General features: G+C 47.9%; 1 protein-coding gene across 2 annotated transcripts; it reads left to right on the top strand.

Moving 5' to 3' along the window:
* The first annotated feature begins 2,540 nt into the window (after window positions 1–2,540).
* On the top strand, window positions 2,541–15,909 carry RCN1 (reticulocalbin 1). 2 transcript variants are annotated; one of them, XM_066363864.1, is made up of 6 exons: window positions 2,541–3,032; window positions 7,727–7,920; window positions 8,908–9,086; window positions 10,694–10,754; window positions 13,318–13,495; window positions 14,739–15,909. In XM_066363864.1, the coding sequence occupies exons 1-6, from the start codon at window positions 2,779–2,781 to the stop codon at window positions 14,749–14,751; spliced, it is 879 nt and encodes a 292-aa protein (XP_066219961.1). In that variant the 5' UTR covers window positions 2,541–2,778; the 3' UTR covers window positions 14,752–15,909. The 2 variants fall into 2 exon arrangements, with proteins under 2 accessions (XP_066219961.1, XP_066219952.1); XM_066363855.1 differs by having other exon boundaries at window positions 2,560–3,032; window positions 13,318–13,517.
* The last annotated feature ends 2,353 nt before the right edge of the window (window positions 15,910–18,262 follow it).

Raw genomic sequence — 18,262 nt, 5'->3', positions numbered from 1 at the left:
GAAATACACACAGTGGGAAAACACTTCCCTTTCCATTCAGGGCTCCCAAAGCCACTGACTTATCCAAGTATTCCTGGAATAAAAGGTTTCTACCTCACCAGCCTTATTCAAGTCTTTCCCCATCTCCTTCTCTCTGCACAAACTGGCTTCTCCTTCAGCACTCCACTATCTTGGCTGCCTCTCTGCTGCAATGCTAATTTTAGGAACCCAGAGAGAGAGAGAGAGGCCCTGGTCTCTTTTATTTTATAGTGTATAAATTAAAGTCTTTAAGCCAGTATACAAATAAGGAAGTCTCTGATACAAAGCCACTTATCTGAGGCATAAATGGGATTCCTCATAAGAGTGCACCACCCCACATCATGCAACAGTCAAAGGTGTGGGGAAAAGCTTAGTGTTGAGAAGATCTTAGTATTAAAAGGGTGAGAAAGGCTTAGTCTTAAAACTAAGCCTTAGGCTATAAGGACCCTGCCTGCTTACAGCCTGCCCCACACCCAATGCAAACTATAAGCGAGCAAACATATACAGTGTACATCATATTTGCAAACTTACTTGACCCACACCTTCCTCTTGGAGCACTTGTCATGCTGATTTGCAATTCATGGCTGCTTGGTCAACCAATACCCAAGATAGCCCTGACATTTATCAGGTGCTCAGTGTAAGGTATTTCCCCAACAAGGAAGAAAGAAGGGCATAGCCATCAAGAGTGGAATAGCAAAAGCTTTATTTGGTAGAGCGCTTCCCAGATGAGGTTCTCTGGTCCACAAGACAGGGGCCAAAGAATTAGTGCCGCCTCCCTGTTTGGGTGTAATTTATAGCATCAGTAGGGATGTTGGGTTGATATGACATGGCGAAATTTCATTGGCTGACAGATAGTCATTCTTTTTCAAAGGGCTCCTGGGAAGTTTCTTTTTTAAAAAATATCTTTTATTTATTCATTTTAGAGAGGAGAGAGAGAGAGAGAGAGAAGGGGGGAGGAGCAGGAAGCATCAGCTCCCATATGTACCTTGACTAGGCAAGCCCAGGGCTTCGAACAGGTGACCTCAGTGTTTCCAGGTCAACGCTTTATCCACTGCACCACCATAGGCCAGGCTCCTGGGAAGTTTCTTTTGGTGTACATAGGTGTGGGTGGTTCCAGCCAAAGTTCCCCCAGCCTGGTTCCTCACGTGACCTTCCCCCATTGCCAACCGACCTCACACTCAGTTTATCGAATGACTGAGTAAATGTTCATACACACTATAGCTCTTCAGAGACTAATGACTGTCTAATTTCCCATTGAACTCTTAGCTCCTGGTCCAGTGCTTAAGCCATTGTGGGCACACGATAATTATTTGGTAATTGATTAAAAGAAGTCTTCATAAGAAAGGTAGCCGCATCTATACTGCTGTTGGCAATGTCCAGGCATTCTTACATGAGGGCAAGAAGTACAGACCAGGGGTCTTCTCTAAAGGATCAGAGACTGGGGGAAGGAGGAACAGAGCAGAGGGAGCAAACCGTTCTGGGAGTACAGCTATTCAGGGCTGATGGGTGGGCCCCTCTCTTCAACCCGTTTTCATTTTCTAGGGATCTTTAACCTGGGGCTCATGAGTGGGGTTTCAGAAGATCCATGAATCCCCTGACACTTTAAATCAAACAACCATGCCAGTAACTGTACGTGCATTTTTCTGGAAGAGGGTCCATGGCTTTCAATGAGTTTCAAAAGGCTCTGACACAAAAGGAATTGTTGCTCTAAACTTGCACTGTCCGACATGATAGTCACTAGCCACATGTGGCTATTCAAGTTTAAATTTAAATTAAATTTTCAATGCTTCAGTTACACTAGTTACACATCAAGTGAGCTCAAGGGCCACTACCTACTGGACAGCCCAGACATAGAACATTTCCGCCATTGCAGAAAGTTCTACAGAGCTTCTTGATGTTGGCTGCATGATTCCAGATTCAATGTACAGACAAGATTTGTATGGATGGTGTAGTGCTTTTGTGAAGTCAAGTGTCATCATTAGAAACGAAACCATAAACATCTGAAATCCTGATTTCTTCTGGGAAACGGGACTATCTGTCAGCTTTGGGCCCGCGTTCCTCCTGGCAGCCCGATCGCACAGGGCTGCTCTGTTTCGATGGGCCCTGGGTCATATCGAAATTACCTGCTTGGCCCTCCTGAACCCTTGAGTTCTAAGGGACCTTGCCTACCTTGGTTTCTTTCCAGTCTCTTGTTTGTAACCAGATTCTCAGTTTGGGTAAGTGGGGTTGAATTTGTTTTAAGAGCACATCCTGGGGCGGGGTCTGGGGTTGACACTTGGGCTCCGAGCGGGAAGTTGAGGGTGGGCGAGGAGCAGTGCCTCCCTCCTTTCAGCTCTCTCTCCGTAACTATTAGAAGAGACGGACTTTTATCCTGAACATCTGTTGCAGACAAAGAACTTCTTCCCAGTCTTCCTATGAGCCCTCCAGTCCCTAGAGCAGCATGCTTGGGCCCGCCCATCGCGACGAGATCGCGGGGAGGGACCGAAGCGAAACCCGAACCCCGCGCCCACCACCCCGGCGGGCGACGTGGCTCGGCGGCCCCGGCCTCCCCCCGCAGCCCGGCGGCCAATGGGCGCGTGAGCGCGGCAGCCCGGAGCTTCCCGTCCGCGGCCGGCGCGCCCCTCCGCTCTGGCACTGGGCGGGCGCTGGGGGAGGGGCTGGCCCGTCCCCTCCCCCGCGCCGGCCCCAGCCCCCATCCCCGAGTCGCCGCTCTAGTCGCTCGCTCGGTGCCTCCCTGCGGGCCGCTCTCTCGTCCCGACGATGGCGCGCGGTGGCCGCGGCCGCCTCCTGGGACTCGCCCTGGGGCTGCTGCTGGCGCTGGCGCTGGCTCCCCGGGCGCTGCGGGCCAAGCCCACCGTGCGCAAGGAGCGCGTGGTGCGGCCCGACTCGGAGCTGGGCGAGCGGCCGCCCGAGGACAACCAGAGCTTCCAGTACGACCACGAGGCCTTCCTGGGCAAGGAGGACTCCAAGACCTTCGACCAGCTCACCTCGGAGGAGAGCAAGGAGCGGCTGGGGTGAGCGCGGCCCGGGCTGAGTTCGGGGGCGCTGCAGGTGCCCGCAGGGCCATTCGGGCGGGAGCCACGCGGAGCGCGAGTCGCAAATCGAAACCGAAATGGGCGCGCGGACCCGAGGGCGGGGTCCAGCCGGGCGTGGCGGCGGGCCGGACGAAAGTTGCCCGCTGGCGCCGGGACCCCTGCATGGAGATCGCCCCGGGCCGCGGTGGCTTCCCGCGGGGAGGCGAGAACGTGGCAGCAGCCGCGGGAGCCAGGACAGCGAAGGCCCGCCCCCTCTCCGTGGTTGCATCAGAAGGGAGGGTGGAGAGTGTACAAATAAAGGGTTTGTCCACGGTGGCCTTGTAAGTGACAGGAGTTCTCTCTCACCCTCCCAGTTTCTCTCTTCTCCCCCCATTCCCGAAGAGGAGGGCTTGAGACACTTCTAACCGGGTCTGAAGGAAGAACATAATTGGATAGAAGATGAAGTGGGCGGACGATGGAGAGGCTTGATTCCTGACCTGTGTCCCTGGACTGGGGTTGGGCTGCTCTTGCCTTATGCCTAATCCCTATATCTGATGTAGGAATACAAAAATCCTGTTAAGAAGTAGGGGCACTTGGGGATGGGGGTGAGGGTGGGAATGGAAACTGGTCCCAGGTTAGTGTTTCCAGCAGATGCCTAGAGGGTCCCAGGTTAGTGTTTCCAGCAGATGCCTATAGAGGTACCCAGACCTTGGGCAGCTGAGGGCAGAAAGCGGGAGGGCGGTGTGGTGGATTGCACCTTTCACTGTTGAAAGCAGTTGAGTCAGGAACCAGTCCTGGGAAACAAAACTTTGGGACATCGAAGTGCACCCTCCACAGGTTTCCTGGGGAGACACTGGGGCATTGTGCAAAGGTATCTGGGATCGGCAGCCAGCCTGATGGAGGATGGGTTGGGGAGGGTCCCAGTAGCCTGCCTACTGGGCACCAGGCCTCCTGGAACCTGGTTCCTGGGGGTGGAGATCTTCATGTCCTGCTACATGAGAAAGAACACAGCCATCCCTGTGCTGATGGGGGCCACCAAAGGCCAGTGGGATTGGTTAGGATATGAGGCTAAATTATACCTATTGTGTAGGTGCACCATCTGCCTGCTCTGATAAAAAGATCTTTGAATTTCAAAGTCACCTTTGAACAATCACCTTTTATTTTGCAGAGAACTACTTTCTCTTCTTGTTTGAGACTTAACAATGGGGGCCTTTGATGAGGTTAGCCTATTGTATTGCTTTGAGGCACTTGAAAACTGATTTATTCTGGGGCCCTGGTGGCAGCCATTTGCATCCCTGTCAGTGGGGGCAGGGGCTGGGGTTTGGAGTGGAGAACTGTAGTCTGCAGTCTCCAGTCTAAAGCTGTCCTCCTGAAGAGTTAAGCCTTGCGGTGAGAGCAAGGGTTGATGGAGTTGGTCTGCATTTGATCCTTGTATGAACACCTTAACTTTGTTTAATCACACAACACTCATTTGAACGGCCACTGTGTGCCAGCTACCATGTCAGATACCTCCCTGGCAGGTACAAAGAGAAAACCTTGGCATGCTCTAGGCCTCAAACTACTTTAAAAAATTAGACACAAGTGGATACTAGCATACTCACTGCCACGGCATGTCATGTCTACATTGAGCACATCCAGGAGAGGGAGCCCTTAAGGGTTCAGGTTGGAGAGAGAGGTTTGGGGGTTAGGGATGGATCAGAGTTTGTAGGGTGACTCAGAGGTTGACAGGCATATCATCAGGGAGAGGCCTTCTTGAAGAGAGACCAGAGGTTTTGAAGGCTGTTGTGGGGGATGAGAGCTACTGGGACAATAAAAGGACAGGGGAGAAGAAGTGGGAGGGGAGAGCGGAAGGGAGACCAAGAGCCGAGCAGGAAGGCCCGCTGAGAGGTGGAGATTAGATGTTATTCTGTATGTGGTTGAAAACCATCCCCAGATTCTTGTTAGGAAATTCAGACTGGCAGTAGGGAGAAGATAACTGGAGCACAGAGGGCGGAAAGGGGAGGGTCGTGGCCATGAGCAACTGAACCAGACAGGCTGGTCCAGACGCAGGAGAGGATGAACCCAGAGCATGTAGGAGGGGGAACTGGCACTGCTCACACTTGACTCAGCATAGGGCTGGAGAGGGGGGAGCAGGGACTCACAGATGACACCTGGGCCTCCGGCCTAAGCCACTGGATGGGTAGTGGACGCACTGCTCACTTGTAAAGTAAATCCAGGCCAGAGATGAGGGGCTGGGGCGGGGACAGGGTTGGAAATGCCAGGTGTGGTCTGGGATGGCTGAGCATGAAAATCGGCCGCTCTGTGCAGAGTCCTGGTGCAGCAGTCCCCTCTAGTCTGGGCTCTGAGGGAGGAGCATGGCCGGGTCTGAGCAACTTCGTCACCACCACCTGACCTGATCCTGAAACCAGGACAGCTCTAAGTTCCCAAGAGACACCTAGGCAGAGGGCTGCCATGTGGGGACCTACCAAAAAATGGAAATTATGGATAATTGCCAACCTTTAAAATCTGAGTGTTTCAAATATGGACCTCGATTCCTGGTTTCCCTGGATACCCATGAACCATTATTCCTTCGCAGCAGCCATTCCCTGGAGCAGCAAAGGCACCCTTGTCGGCAGCTGGCAGGGGGCACCAGGTTGCCCGAGGCTCAGCTCAGAGGCTTTGTTCATTTCTGTTCCCAGGTAGGAGTTTGTCGAGTAGTCTGTCCACCTGTTCATCGTCCTCCGTGAGGAAAGGCACACTTTCTGTCCTTTATTCTTTGACATTCCCTGTAAAGTAGGTGTTCCCAGCTAGGAAAACTGAGACGCCTAGAGTCAGGACATTTGCCCACGATCACACAGGACTAGGGCCCAGGTGTTCTGATGGGAGAGGTTGGCTTTATCTACAGCTTAGCCACCTTTTCCAGTATCTTACTCCTGAGATTTTAAAAAATTTATTTACTCATTTTATATATAGAGAGAGGGGTGGGGAGGAGCAGGAAACGTCAACTCCCATATGTGCCTTGACCAGGCAAGCCCAGGGTTTCGAACTAGTGACCTCAGCATTCCAGGTCGATGCTTTATCCTCTGCGCCACCACAGGTCAAGATCACTCCTGAGACTTCTTTTTTTTTTTTTTATCTTGAGGATTTTTTTAAAGAGAGAGGTTGAGATCACATTTATTCTTCCTACTATGTGTCAGGTTGACTATCTCCTGGACATTTATTGGGCAAAGATTAGATGCTGTCTTTTCCACAAAAAAAAAACCCCAGTTATTCACAGTCCGCCATTAGGGCTCCGCTGGTCTGAGATTCTGTTCCTCAGCCAGCTTTGGAAAACTGATGGGCATGTTACCTCTCAGTCCCCAGGGTTGGAGCAGGGCCTGGCACACAGTAGGTAGGCTGAACAGAGCAGTGTTGAAGGAATTCTGCTCTGTCTGGCTGTGGTGTCCTGGAAGGAAGCCAGCCTGTGGATACTTCAGTCTTAGCCTTTCAATCTGGAGACCTGTTTTAATCGCAAATGAAAGGACACATTAACGCTGTTAGTAATGTTTACAATCTCATGAGAAAGAGGAGCAGGGACTATGTGGATATCCCGGTGGGAGATGAAGATGTAACTGCTAATGAATTCATTTCCCATATTTAATTAATCAAAGAGAAACCTCCAATCAGAACTTCTGTTCACAGGAAGAAAACTTTACTACTGAGTTGATGGGAGTCCTAGCCCAAAGCAAAGAAACAAATCCCAAATCAGTCTGTAGGATCTCATCCCAAGTAAACAGGCTACCAGAGTAAAACATGTTTAACACTGAAAATAGTCTGCCTGTGGGTCTCTTTGAACTTTCCTACAGGGAGGGAGTCCCTAGCTTGGGCCCTTTGGCCGAGAGATGGACACTGGTGAATTCCCAGCCTGAACTTCGCTCTGGGCTGGGGTTTGGGGTACCTCAGGGAAGCCCAGTGGGAAGAGGCTAGACTCTGGGCCATCTGTGGAGCAGGGGATGCCAGTGGACATAGGGGTCTTTCCCCTAAGAGCAGGGGGTTCGGGCTCCTGCAGCTGCTCAGCAGGTCAAGTTTCTTGAATAGGTTTCATTGATGTTAAGGCTCTTTGATCCTCACCGTTTTATTGTGCCTTGTCCAACAAGAGCTGGTCTCCTGCTTTAAATTTCACGTCTTTAGGTCCAAAGTAGTGAGTTAAAAAAACAAAACAAAGAAACAAACAAACAAAAAGAACTTGCTTATCTTTTGGTTTACATAAAATTTTCCATTTTTAAGATTGGACCGAGAGCCATTTCTTACCCCAGTGATACCAAATACTAGCTGGGTGATCTAGGAAAAGTAATTGAATTTCTATCGGCCTCAGTTTCCATTAAGGACTGTGTCAGAGAGGGCTGCTAGGTTTCACCTTGCCAGTCAACATCAGTCAGTTGGCAGGGCCCGTCGCAGACACTGTGCTGAGGATTCTGAGCCACATCCAGGTTTAGCAGGACAAAGGGGCATGGTCCGCTCGCAGCGTCTGCCATTGGCGCTGGGGGGCGGGCGGCGGCGGGCGGCATAGCATCCTTGAAAAATGTAAACTTTAAGATCCTTTCTAGCACCGTCAGATCATTGATTTTATGTTTATACAGTTTAGATTCCGCACGTGCTTGATCTTTTTCTGGCTCAGGATCACACAAGCCTTGATAATAGCCTTGTGGGTTTTGTTTCTTTCTTTTTAACTACAGGAAGATTGTCGATCGAATTGACAGTGATGGGGACGGCTTTGTCACCACTGAGGAGCTGAAAACCTGGATCAAACGCGTGCAGAAAAGATACATCTATGATAACGTCGCTAAAGTCTGGAAGGATTATGATCGGGACAAAGACGATAAAATTTCCTGGGAAGAGTACAAGCAGGCCACTTATGGTTACTACCTAGGTAAGAGGTGCTGCAGGACACATGAGGCAGCTTGACCCCCATAGCAAGTTTGGTACGGGAGACTCCGCTCTGTCATCGGGGGAGGGCGGGTGTCACAGCCTCCTAAGGAGAACCTGCTTGTGGAATGTCCTGCTCTGCTTACTGAGAATGTACTGCGCTGCTTACCGAATGAAGTTGTAGGTGGTGAGTAGTAACAGGGGTTAGTGGTCTAATGAAAAAGGACATAGGTTGCTGCCCTCCCTGAGCTGCTGTCTCAGGGGCACACACAGAGCAAAGCAGAGAAGAAGGGTGTCTGTGGTACAGTTTCGCAGTCCTGCCAAGCTTCAGAGAGCAGAGACCAAGCAGGCTGGAGCAGTCAGGGAAGGCTTCCAGGAGAGGGCGGCTTGGGAGCTGGGCCCTTCAGAATGGAATTCTGAGACAGAGACGAGTGGAGGAGGTAGGTCAGCTGGAAGGGCAAAGGTGCAGCACCGCATGTAGCAACGGGCAGGGTTTGGGTATAAGACACACCTGTTTGGGGGAATGATGGAAGGGTGTGTGCAGAGCACAGGGTGCAGACCCACTGGGTGTGTGGTAGAGACAGTAAGGGGACAGGTCTGAGAAGAACTGGAGATGCACACACTCCCAGACAGCTTAAGGGAGAAACATTTAGACAAAATATGGGTGCCAGGGAGCCTCTGTGTGTTCTGGAGCAAAGAATGATACAATGAAAGCAGTTCAGCGAAGAAAAGTATGGCATGTGTGTGGTCTAATTCCTGGGCTCTTAACCACTGCTAGCGTACCCCTAATAGGCCATTAGGGCCTGTGTTGTGGGCAGTGTGAAGGGGCAGGTGCTAGAGGCATTCTGCAATAAACTATTTGAAAGAACTCGCTGGGTCGGGACTTTTGGTCCCGCGTGTGCAACTGGGGCAGGCAGGATGAGCGGTCTGGGAGGGGGGGGGCGCCTTCGGTTAGCAGTGCGGTTGAAACGTCTGTGCGCACGTCCTGCAGGAAACCCCGCGGAGTTCCACGATTCCTCAGACCATCACACCTTTAAGAAGATGCTGCCGCGCGACGAGAGGAGGTTCAAAGCGGCAGACCTCAATGGTGACCAGACAGCCACTCGGGAGGAATTCACCGCCTTTCTGCACCCAGAGGAGTTTGAGCATATGAAAGAAATTGTGGTTTTGGTAAGATAAAAGAAGTTCCCGGGCTAGGAAAAGACCGGAGCAAAAACTACACCAAAATCTTGTCTTTCCTTTCAGAGAGAGCACATTGCTCCTCCCGAGGGGAATTGGAGAAGGACCCTGACATGGACCCCTTTGCAGTGCCTATCTACCCAGTGCATGAGTCACGGCAGGCTGAGTGCTTTAACAGATAGCCCCCAGTCCTAGCCGTGTGTTACAGTCAAAACTGTTGTTTGTGCCATGTCCCGTGCAGGTGGTCCCAGTCGGGGGGGTCTTCGGGGCTGTTCTCTAAGAGTTACCAGGGAGCCAAGTGGCTTCCGTCTGGTACCGCACCATCCTAAGGCCTCAGGGTCACCCTGGCAACAGCCAGCTGGTAGATAAGAGAGGAAATGAGGAGAAGGCAGTCCGCCTTTCCTGCTCTGACCAGGAAATGACATCTGTCTCCTGGCTAGGATGAGGCTGGGAAGTAGAGTTTAGCTGTGTGCTCAGAAAGAACAAATGGGTTTGATGAATAAACTAGCTGGTCTTTGTCCATTTCCAGCTGTGAGGAAACTAGAAAAAGACTGCAGTGGAATGCATTGGGTTGTTCAAACATACAGAAACTTAAAGTAAAAACCTGGAAGGACGCTCCCCTTAGTGGGGGTCTTCGGATGGTAAACTGATCAGATCCTATAGGCTTTGAGGGTTAGCTATGCTTGTGAAGCCTCTGAGTGTAGTTGCATCCAGAGTGTCTTGTGGGGTCCCAAATGTCTTGATTTTCTACGACCATAAAATAATGCCATCATCTACTTCCTACTCGGATAGCCCGAGCCAGTTCCAGCTGCCTTTGTGCTGGGAAACAAGTGGCTACAGTTGTTTTTTTTTTCATAACCAGTTCTGGACTATTTAGTTATGCACCTGCTGGGTCCCTCTTTTCTCATGACCACCATGACCCTAAGGACTGGGCAGTGGTTGTAAGAATCATTTCTTTTCACTGCCCAACATCCCCTTAGTGATAACTGATTTGCCAGAGGACGATGGAGATTAAAAGTTAGCCACAAGTGGGTACGTGGCTGTGAGTTGCTGAGACAGTGGATAGTGAATTCATTTAAGTACTCACCGTGGCAAAATACTTAAGTAGGAAGTCAAATATACTAAATACAGAACATAATACATTCTAAAGTTAGATAGACTTTTAATTGCCGGCGCTAATTCATATTTTTCTGACGCCATCTCGGTGTTCAGAATCCAAATACCATTGGACTGTATCTCCGACCATCTGGTGCCGGGGTTCCCAGCCAGCCCCTCACAGGTTCCCCAGGGGAAGCTGTGGCTGGGTGGTGGACGTGGTTGGCCTCACAGGGCTTCCTGATGTAATCAGAGCAGCTCTGGTCTTATAGGTACAGTTTCGTTTGTAGAGAACATTCTGCTGCTGACAGTGGGGCGGGGTGAGGGGACAGACACCACTGCCTAGTTTTTACAGATAAGAAGTCGATGCCTGGCGAGAAGGAGACAAGCCAGAAATCACCAAACACTGAGCCATAAAAGCCAGACAAAGGAGGAAAATAGTCAAACTCAGGATTCACCGAGAGCACAGATACCTTCATTTTGTTTTCTGCTTTGCTTCCTAGGAAACCCTGGAGGACATCGATAAGAACGGGGACGGGTTTGTGGATCAGGATGAGTATATCGGTGAGTTCAACCTGGTGTCCTGCTCAGCTGTCCCAACTGGGCAACATTCGGCCACCTTCATGCCTGGTCCCTTTCTCCAGACATATTTTTTAGCAACAACTACAAGTCTATAGGTGTATCTCCCAATGGGGAGGGATCTGTCACACCATCCCTAAAGGTGCAGTGTCGGAGAGGACTTACTGGACCTCAGTCAGTGCATAAGAGGCCAGAAGGGTGGCCCCGCTCTCTAGGATGACCAGCAGTTGGCCCCACGGCTCTGAGAAGTGGCCTTCATCACACTGTGTAGTTTTATCTTTGCAAAATCGGACTGGAGATCTTGTACATTTATAGGAGTCTAGAGCAGACAGTCTCAGGGGAAGGACTAAGATCAGCCTGGGTCAGCCAGGCCTAGAAGCTCTTAAGTAGACACAGCTGTGATCAACAGAACTATTTCTGTGCCCAAGCAATCTGCAGAAAAGCATTCCTTCTCACAGGTAAATCCTTTTGCAAAGTGCACAATTGCCCCATAATATAGCTGTTTTGTTTTCAATCCTTGCATTGGGAGTACCGTACCTAACATTTCGTCCAGAAGGGCTCCACGTAAGTAACATCAAGAAGTGCATTGTCAGGTAGCTGCGAACACTGGCTGAATGAGAGAGACTCTGATGTCCTGGGTCAGAGCCCTGCCTGGCAGCCCTCCGAGCGTACAGGACCAGAGCAGGCAACATGGACATGTCTGTTTGATCCTCATCAGCTGTTCTGCCAGTGCTTTGGGCCATAGCTGCCTTCTCATGACACCTCCTCTTTTCTCAAGTCAGTAAGGTAAAAGCTGGCAAATTATTTGAGGGATGGGATAAATAAAATTCATATACACGTATTTCATGGAAGCAGTTAATTACCCTGCAGTGTAGAACCAGAGCCCAACTTGCCATCAGTCGTTGGTTATTCCTTTGACACCCACGTGGGCCAGAATGAGTGCCTTCAGTAAGGAAGAGCAGAACTGCTGCTCATCACCAGGAATTATATTTGATCCGAGGAGCCTAACCCCGTTCTCTGTCTGTGGTGTAACAGACAGGTAGCCCTCGCCACAGTAGATAAAGTGTTCGTGGTGGCACTAACTTGGTAGAAGAGCAGGTGCTGATAGCCCCCTTGTCAGTGCGGGCAGCAGAGCCTGCCTCTTGCCTGGTACCCGTCCAAGGGAAGGCTCAGAGCTGCAGGCGCCTTGACAGTGGGGACGGAATTAGACCGACAGGAAAGGCTGACTGATTAAACAAATGCAGCATCTTTGATTAAGGGTGTGTGCTCTTCCCGGCCCTCCTGAACTCTGCATTGAAACTGGAAAGCCAGGGGCAAAACTCACCGAGTGGCTTTGCTGGGAAGCAACATTCCGTTCTTTCCACTGAGCAATTTGCCGCCAGAGGCCCAGTGCATGGACTTGTCCAGCAAGTGACTTCTCTGCAGGAAGGGAGGGGTGGAAACCCAGTGATGATGTAGTGGGGAGAGCACTGGAATTAGTAGTCCTGGCTTCTTACATGCTCTGTGACTCCAGAGGAGTCATGTGATCACCATAAGCCTCAGTTTCCTCATCTGTAAAATGGGGATACACAGCACCCACGTTTCCAAGGCTGGATGGAGCTCAAGTTAGCTCATGTATATGACAGCCCTTTCTAAAAAACAGTGTGCAAAGTCAGGTGTGGATCTGCCTTGTAGCTGAACCAAGGGTCTTACCTCTCTTACCTGCTCCCTGTACCACCTGACATTTCCAAACTGTGTTTCCATTAATGAGAAGCTGCCACAGGGTAGCTCTCTTTTCCAAGGAGATCTAGTGATTTAGCAAATAATGCATAAAGTTTGCTTTCCTTATCCTTTCCCTGCCAATTTGTAAAACAAGGATAATGATCTATCTTTCAGAATTGTTATAAGAATGAAATAAAATGATACATGTGAAAGCTTTTTGGAAGTGATATAAAAATAATAGTAGGAATGAACACAGTGAATAAGGCTTGGTTGGAAGCAGAGTGCCCCTGTTCCTTTGCAGCCTGAAGCTCATCCTAGCTGTGACCTCAGTGTTTTCATCTATGAAATGGGAATTATATAACGAGACCTACTTCATAGGATTGTTATAGAAAAAAAAAAAAAAAAGGACAGTATGTTATACAGTATCTGGACCACAGACAATGCTTGATGGTTGTTACTAGTTTTTGTATAGTGCTAGTTTGGGTTGTAGAGGGCTTTCACAAAGTGTCCCCCTTGACCTTCGTAATAACCCTGTGATTTGTGAATTGTTACCTCCATTTTGCAGACAAGTCAATTTAAGACTCAGCCATCGAATTAAGTAACTTAATCCTCGTCACTGAACTGAGTCAAGAGACTTAGTTCATCTTTCATCTTCTGGCTCCTAAGCTCAGTTCTTTCTGTTCTGCCAAGTGCAGTCATTGCATAATTATTCTCAAGAAACTGCCCACCAGATATTTGTGTTAGGTCTCTAGATTGGTCACCACCCTTCCAAAAACTCAAGAGGTCAGGTTTTCTCTGACATACCTTCCCACTTGTCTTCATAACTAAGATCAACCTTCCTTTCTAGCGGATATGTTTTCCCACGAGGAGAATGGCCCTGAGCCAGACTGGGTTTTGTCAGAACGGGAGCAGTTCAATGAATTCCGGGATCTGAACAAGGACGGGAAGTTGGACAAAGATGAGATTCGCCACTGGATCCTCCCTCAAGACTATGACCACGCGCAGGCTGAGGCCAGACACTTGGTGTACGAGTCGGACAAAAACAGGGTATTTCACATTCTTCCGGCATCGATCCTTGAAGGGAGACAGTTTACATAAGATTGGTTCTGTTTGCTTATTTATGATAGCATTGGCCTGTGACGCTGCGGTGTATTGACATTTCTCATTCTTGCCCAATGTTAGAGACCTGTAAACTTGACCCAATATCCTGATAACTCGTGGTAAGGTCATTAGGCCAAGGCATTCCTGGATAGTCCGCTATGGGCCACGGACTTACATTCACTCCCATTTCCTAGGATTGCGGAACTTTGCTATGGTCAGGGCGTGGATTTAAGTGGTACACCCAGTGTTGCCTTAGGACAAGTTTGTTCATCTGTTCATTCAGTCAGCAGATATTTATCCAATATCCATGATGTGTCAGGCACAAGGAAGCCCAGCCCTTTAAAACCCGGGCAGCCTCAGGCAAACTCACACTTCCAGCTCTATGCCCAGCACTTCAGTATCTATTTATGCATATCCAAATAAATAGGGAAGCAAGATTTAGAAAGAAAGCTTGCCTTTTTCCACTTTGATCACTGCTCTAGGCTCGCAGGAGAGAGTTGAGTTTTGCATGAAAAGGGAGTCGAGTTCTTCAGAGCCCATTTTGGGAATGCCAGCACCACTTGTAGACATAGCTGGATTCTATCAATAGCTCCTGAATTCCTTGGAGACTTACCTGGTATATTTGAGCACAGCTGTTACAGCGAGAGGCTGTTCCAGTTTGGGGTTTGCAGTGCCATAATGGGAGATGAAAGAATTATCAGAAGCTTCTTTATTATAAAAGTGTAGGGTTTTAGCCTGACCTGTGGTGGCACAGTGGATAGAGCGTCAACCTGAGACTCTGAGGTCCCAGGTTGAAACTCGGAGGTTGCTGGCTTGTCAGCTTCAGCACAGGCTCAGCTGCTTGAGTGTGGGGTCACTGGCGTGAGCATGGGATCATAAACATGACCCCATGATCGTTGGCTTGAGCCCAAAGGTTGCTGGCTTGAACAAGGGGTCACTAGCTCGGCCTGAGCCCCCGGTCTAGGCACATAGGAGAAGCAATCAATGAACAACTAAAGTGATGCAACTACAAGTTGATGCTTCTCATCTCTCTCCCTTCCTGCTTCTATCTCCTTAAAAAAGGGGGGGGGGGGTTAATATTGCAAATCAGTGAAATAACCGAGCTTCATGCTGCACTATTCAGAGTTACTAGAGTTGGATGACACAGCTCTTCTCTCTACCTTACAGGATGAAAAGCTAACTAAAGAGGAGATATTGGAGAACTGGAACATGTTTGTTGGAAGCCAAGCTACCAATTATGGAGAAGACCTCACAAAAAATCATGATGAACTTTGATATACACTCACCATAATATGGCGGAACTGTCATAGGCTTTTTCTTTTATTGTCTTGGCTGTTTGCTACAGTTATCTAATTTATAGCAGTTGTGTCCCTGAAACCAGCAAGTTAATAACCTCAGACTGGAGTTAAAATTGGTTTTCACTCAATATTTACTGGAAAAGAATCATTGCTATTCCCTCAGTAAGATATCTCGGCAAGCACATTAAAATCTTGGTGAATCACAATGCTCTGGGGGAATACATTGCTAAAACGTGACTTTTTAGCTTTTTCCATTAAATTTAAAGGGGAATAAAATTAGAAAAAGCCCTGTTATTCAGAAGTTGGGTGGGTTGGGAGGGACAGTATATGGAGTGACTGCTATGTGTTTTAACTACAGGTTTGTTTTTATACCTGTCACTCTTGAATAGTTGGTGAGTGGAAACTGATGAAGCTACGTGGTATCATACTACCTAGGCTTATTTCAGAACAGGTCTAATACTTCAGCTTCCTCCTTCTTGACTGTACTCCGTTACTGTAATGGCATACAAAACCTCGGTGCATTTTTCTGTATGGACCTGGTAATGTGCCCAACAAACCCAGATCTTTGTGTTTTTTTGTTTTTGTTTTTGCAATGAGAAACAATCCAGAAAGATAATGTGAAAAAGAATGGAATTTTAGAGGTAGGGAAAAGATGAATGTCAGGCATTTGAAGAACAATAGGAAAATGGTAAGCACGTTATCATACTTGAGAAAATGCTCACGACGTATAAATAAGGTAGGTGTGATCTTTGAGAAAGTGAGTAGAAATACAGTGCGTTTCCTCGCTGCTCATCTAGAGGAAGGAGGGAGGGGGATCCCAAGGAAGGCTTCCTGGTGGGGTGCTGGGACCTTCGCCTCCAGTCCTGGTGATTCCACCACCCTTGGACCTGCCTGGGGACCACTTACACCATGGAATTAGGACAAGGTGATGTTCCAAGCCATTGGCTGAACTGGAGGAAAAAACTTGGACAGGTTGAAATGCTACTTTGTAACTCGGAAGTGAATGAAATAAAGGATCCCCCTGAGGATTTGCTACTGTGTCCTGTGGTGTTTGACTTCACAAGTACTATGGCTTTATTCATATAGAATTACACAGTAGGATAGGATTGCATGAGTTAAGATTATGAAGGGTGTGGGTCTTTTAAATCCAAGTACTAGAATGTTCATAGTATCCTCATATTTACTTATTTAATAAATACATCTTCCTTCTTTGTGCTTGTTGAGGAATCTGTAGATCATTTGAACAGTAAGATCTTTCTGAGATAGGTTTCAGTTGGAAAAATATCCAGACTCCTCACCAAGCCCTAATAGGCTCAACAGGATCTAGGCCCCCTCCTACCTCATCAGAACCATCTTTCCATTCCCATTAGCCTCCTATAGCCAGCCCCACTGACCACCTGGTCCTCAAACACACTAAGTTCATTCCTAGAATGGACCGTTGCACTTGCTATTTCTCAGATTCAGAACATTATCTCCCACATCCTCCAGTAATGGTACCTCCTCAACAGAGCCTTCCAGACTCCATCATGTGCCACTTAACCGCAGGGATACATTCTGAGAAATGTGTTGTTGGGCAGTTTCATTGTGTGAGTATCAGTGCATTTATACAAACCTAGATGATCTAGCCTACTATTCTACATTCCTCAGCTAACTGGTATACCACCATCCTGTATGGGGTCCATCGTTGACCAGATCATCATTCCGCAGTGCATGACTAGTACTCATTCAAATCCCTATCTCATTTCTGTTTCATTTTCTTGATACATATTACCATTGTTATTTGTTTCTAGGGTTGCCAGACAAATCACCACAAAATGAATGGCTAACAGACAGCAAAACAAGCTTACTCTCTCAGTTCTAGAGTCTGACAGGCTCTAGGCAAGAATCCCTCCTTGCTTCTTCCAGCTTCTCGTGGCTCCCGGCATTCCTTGTCTGTGTCTACAATACCCCACGCTCTGCCACCATTACAGCCTTTTCTTTGTGTCTCCTCTGTGTATCTCTCATAAAGACACTTAGCATTGAATATAAGGCCCACATCCCGAGATCCATATCTTAGTTACAGCTGCAAAGACCCTTTTTCCAAGTAAGGTCACATTCACAAGTTCTGGAGTAAGGAGGTAGACGTGTCTCTTTGGGGGCAGTATTCAAACTGTACCATTTGACATTATCTTGTTTGCACATTGTCCATCTTCCCCAATCTGGACTATAAATTCTGTGAGGCCAGTAGTCTGGCCCGTCTTATTTACTGCTGTTTCCCACAATCCAGAACATCAGAGCCTCGCCTACAATAAGTACTCTAATCATTTGGTGAAGAATGAGAGGTCATCAGCTTTAATCAAAGAGAATATTCCTCAAGAGAAAAAGATTCTGGAAAAAATAATGCAGCCAACATTTGCTGAATGAGAAGGTAGTCATTTTGCCCAAAAGTCCACAGTGATTGACCGGCAGGGACAAAATTCAAATCCAGTTGTTTCTGGCTCCAAAATACTCTTGTTTAGCACTAAGGAAATGAGAATAGCTCTTCTTACCTAGAAATAAGCTGCCACCATTTTTTTTTAAAAAAGCAAAGAAACCCTGGCTTTTTAAAAATGAGAAAATAATACTGCATAACCTAATCATAAGCATAACATTTAAAAGGTGCTAACATTAGTTTCCCCCCAACAGGGAATATTGGTTGATTTATTAAGTTACACACAGTAAGATGTTAAATATATTTTGGGCACTAAGTATTTCCTTTCAAGTCAGTGCACATAAGAAGAGAACCCTCAAAGAGACTAGTGCTTCTGGGGCTGATTTTAACACTATTTAAGGAAAGAAAACCTTAGCTAGGGGACATAGCTGTTAGCATCGTGATTTGTAAAGCCTTAGATTTCTAATAGGGTCTGACTGTTTCAAGGAAAACATATTTTGTTTCTAGGTAACATTTCAAGTCTGATTATGAGCAAATGCTACAAAATTGATCTGTAATGAGAAATACTGTAATGTCACAAAGCATTATTTATATGCTTAATGTGACTGAAAGCACTAATTGCTAGGAGCCACAATCTGTCCGAGCAAAACATGAACACACATTTCGTATCTCTCGTCGCTTACTGTAGGTTTTCAAATGAACCTGAGTGTGACAAAAATGTACTTAGAAAGTCAGCAATACCTGAAGGTTTTCTTCACCTGCTTGGATGCTTGTAGTTGTTTCTTGTTAGCAACAGCGTGACTCATGTCTGCTCAGAGGTGCCCAGCAAACAGGAGATGCTTGGCTACTTGTTAGCTCCGCTCTAAGACGTGGCGGAGTGAAATAATGGAGGGCTGATTTATTCTGCCACCTTAATAATCCAATCCATCTTCCTCCAAGTACGTGCACCTAGATTTGGCTCTCTCGGTAGACTTAAAACTGAG

The sequence above is a fragment of the Saccopteryx leptura genome, chromosome 1, assembly GCF_036850995.1.
Source record: "Saccopteryx leptura isolate mSacLep1 chromosome 1, mSacLep1_pri_phased_curated, whole genome shotgun sequence".
In the NCBI taxonomy this organism is placed as follows: domain Eukaryota; kingdom Metazoa; phylum Chordata; class Mammalia; order Chiroptera; family Emballonuridae; genus Saccopteryx; species Saccopteryx leptura.
The sequence above is the reverse complement of the archived record's forward strand: the minus strand, read 5'-3'. Positions and strand labels throughout refer to the sequence as shown.

Excerpts from the sequence above, each read along its gene's own strand:
- RCN1 (XM_066363855.1), top strand. The coding sequence starts at position 2,779 with ATGGCGCGCGGTGGCCGCGGCCGCCTCCTGGGACTCGCCCTGGGGCTG. Across the intron at positions 3,033-7,726 it reads GAGAGCAAGGAGCGGCTGGG|GAAGATTGTCGATCGAATTG; the intron begins GTGAGCGCGGCC and ends TTTTAACTACAG. Across the intron at positions 7,921-8,907 it reads CACTTATGGTTACTACCTAG|GAAACCCCGCGGAGTTCCAC; the intron begins GTAAGAGGTGCT and ends CACGTCCTGCAG.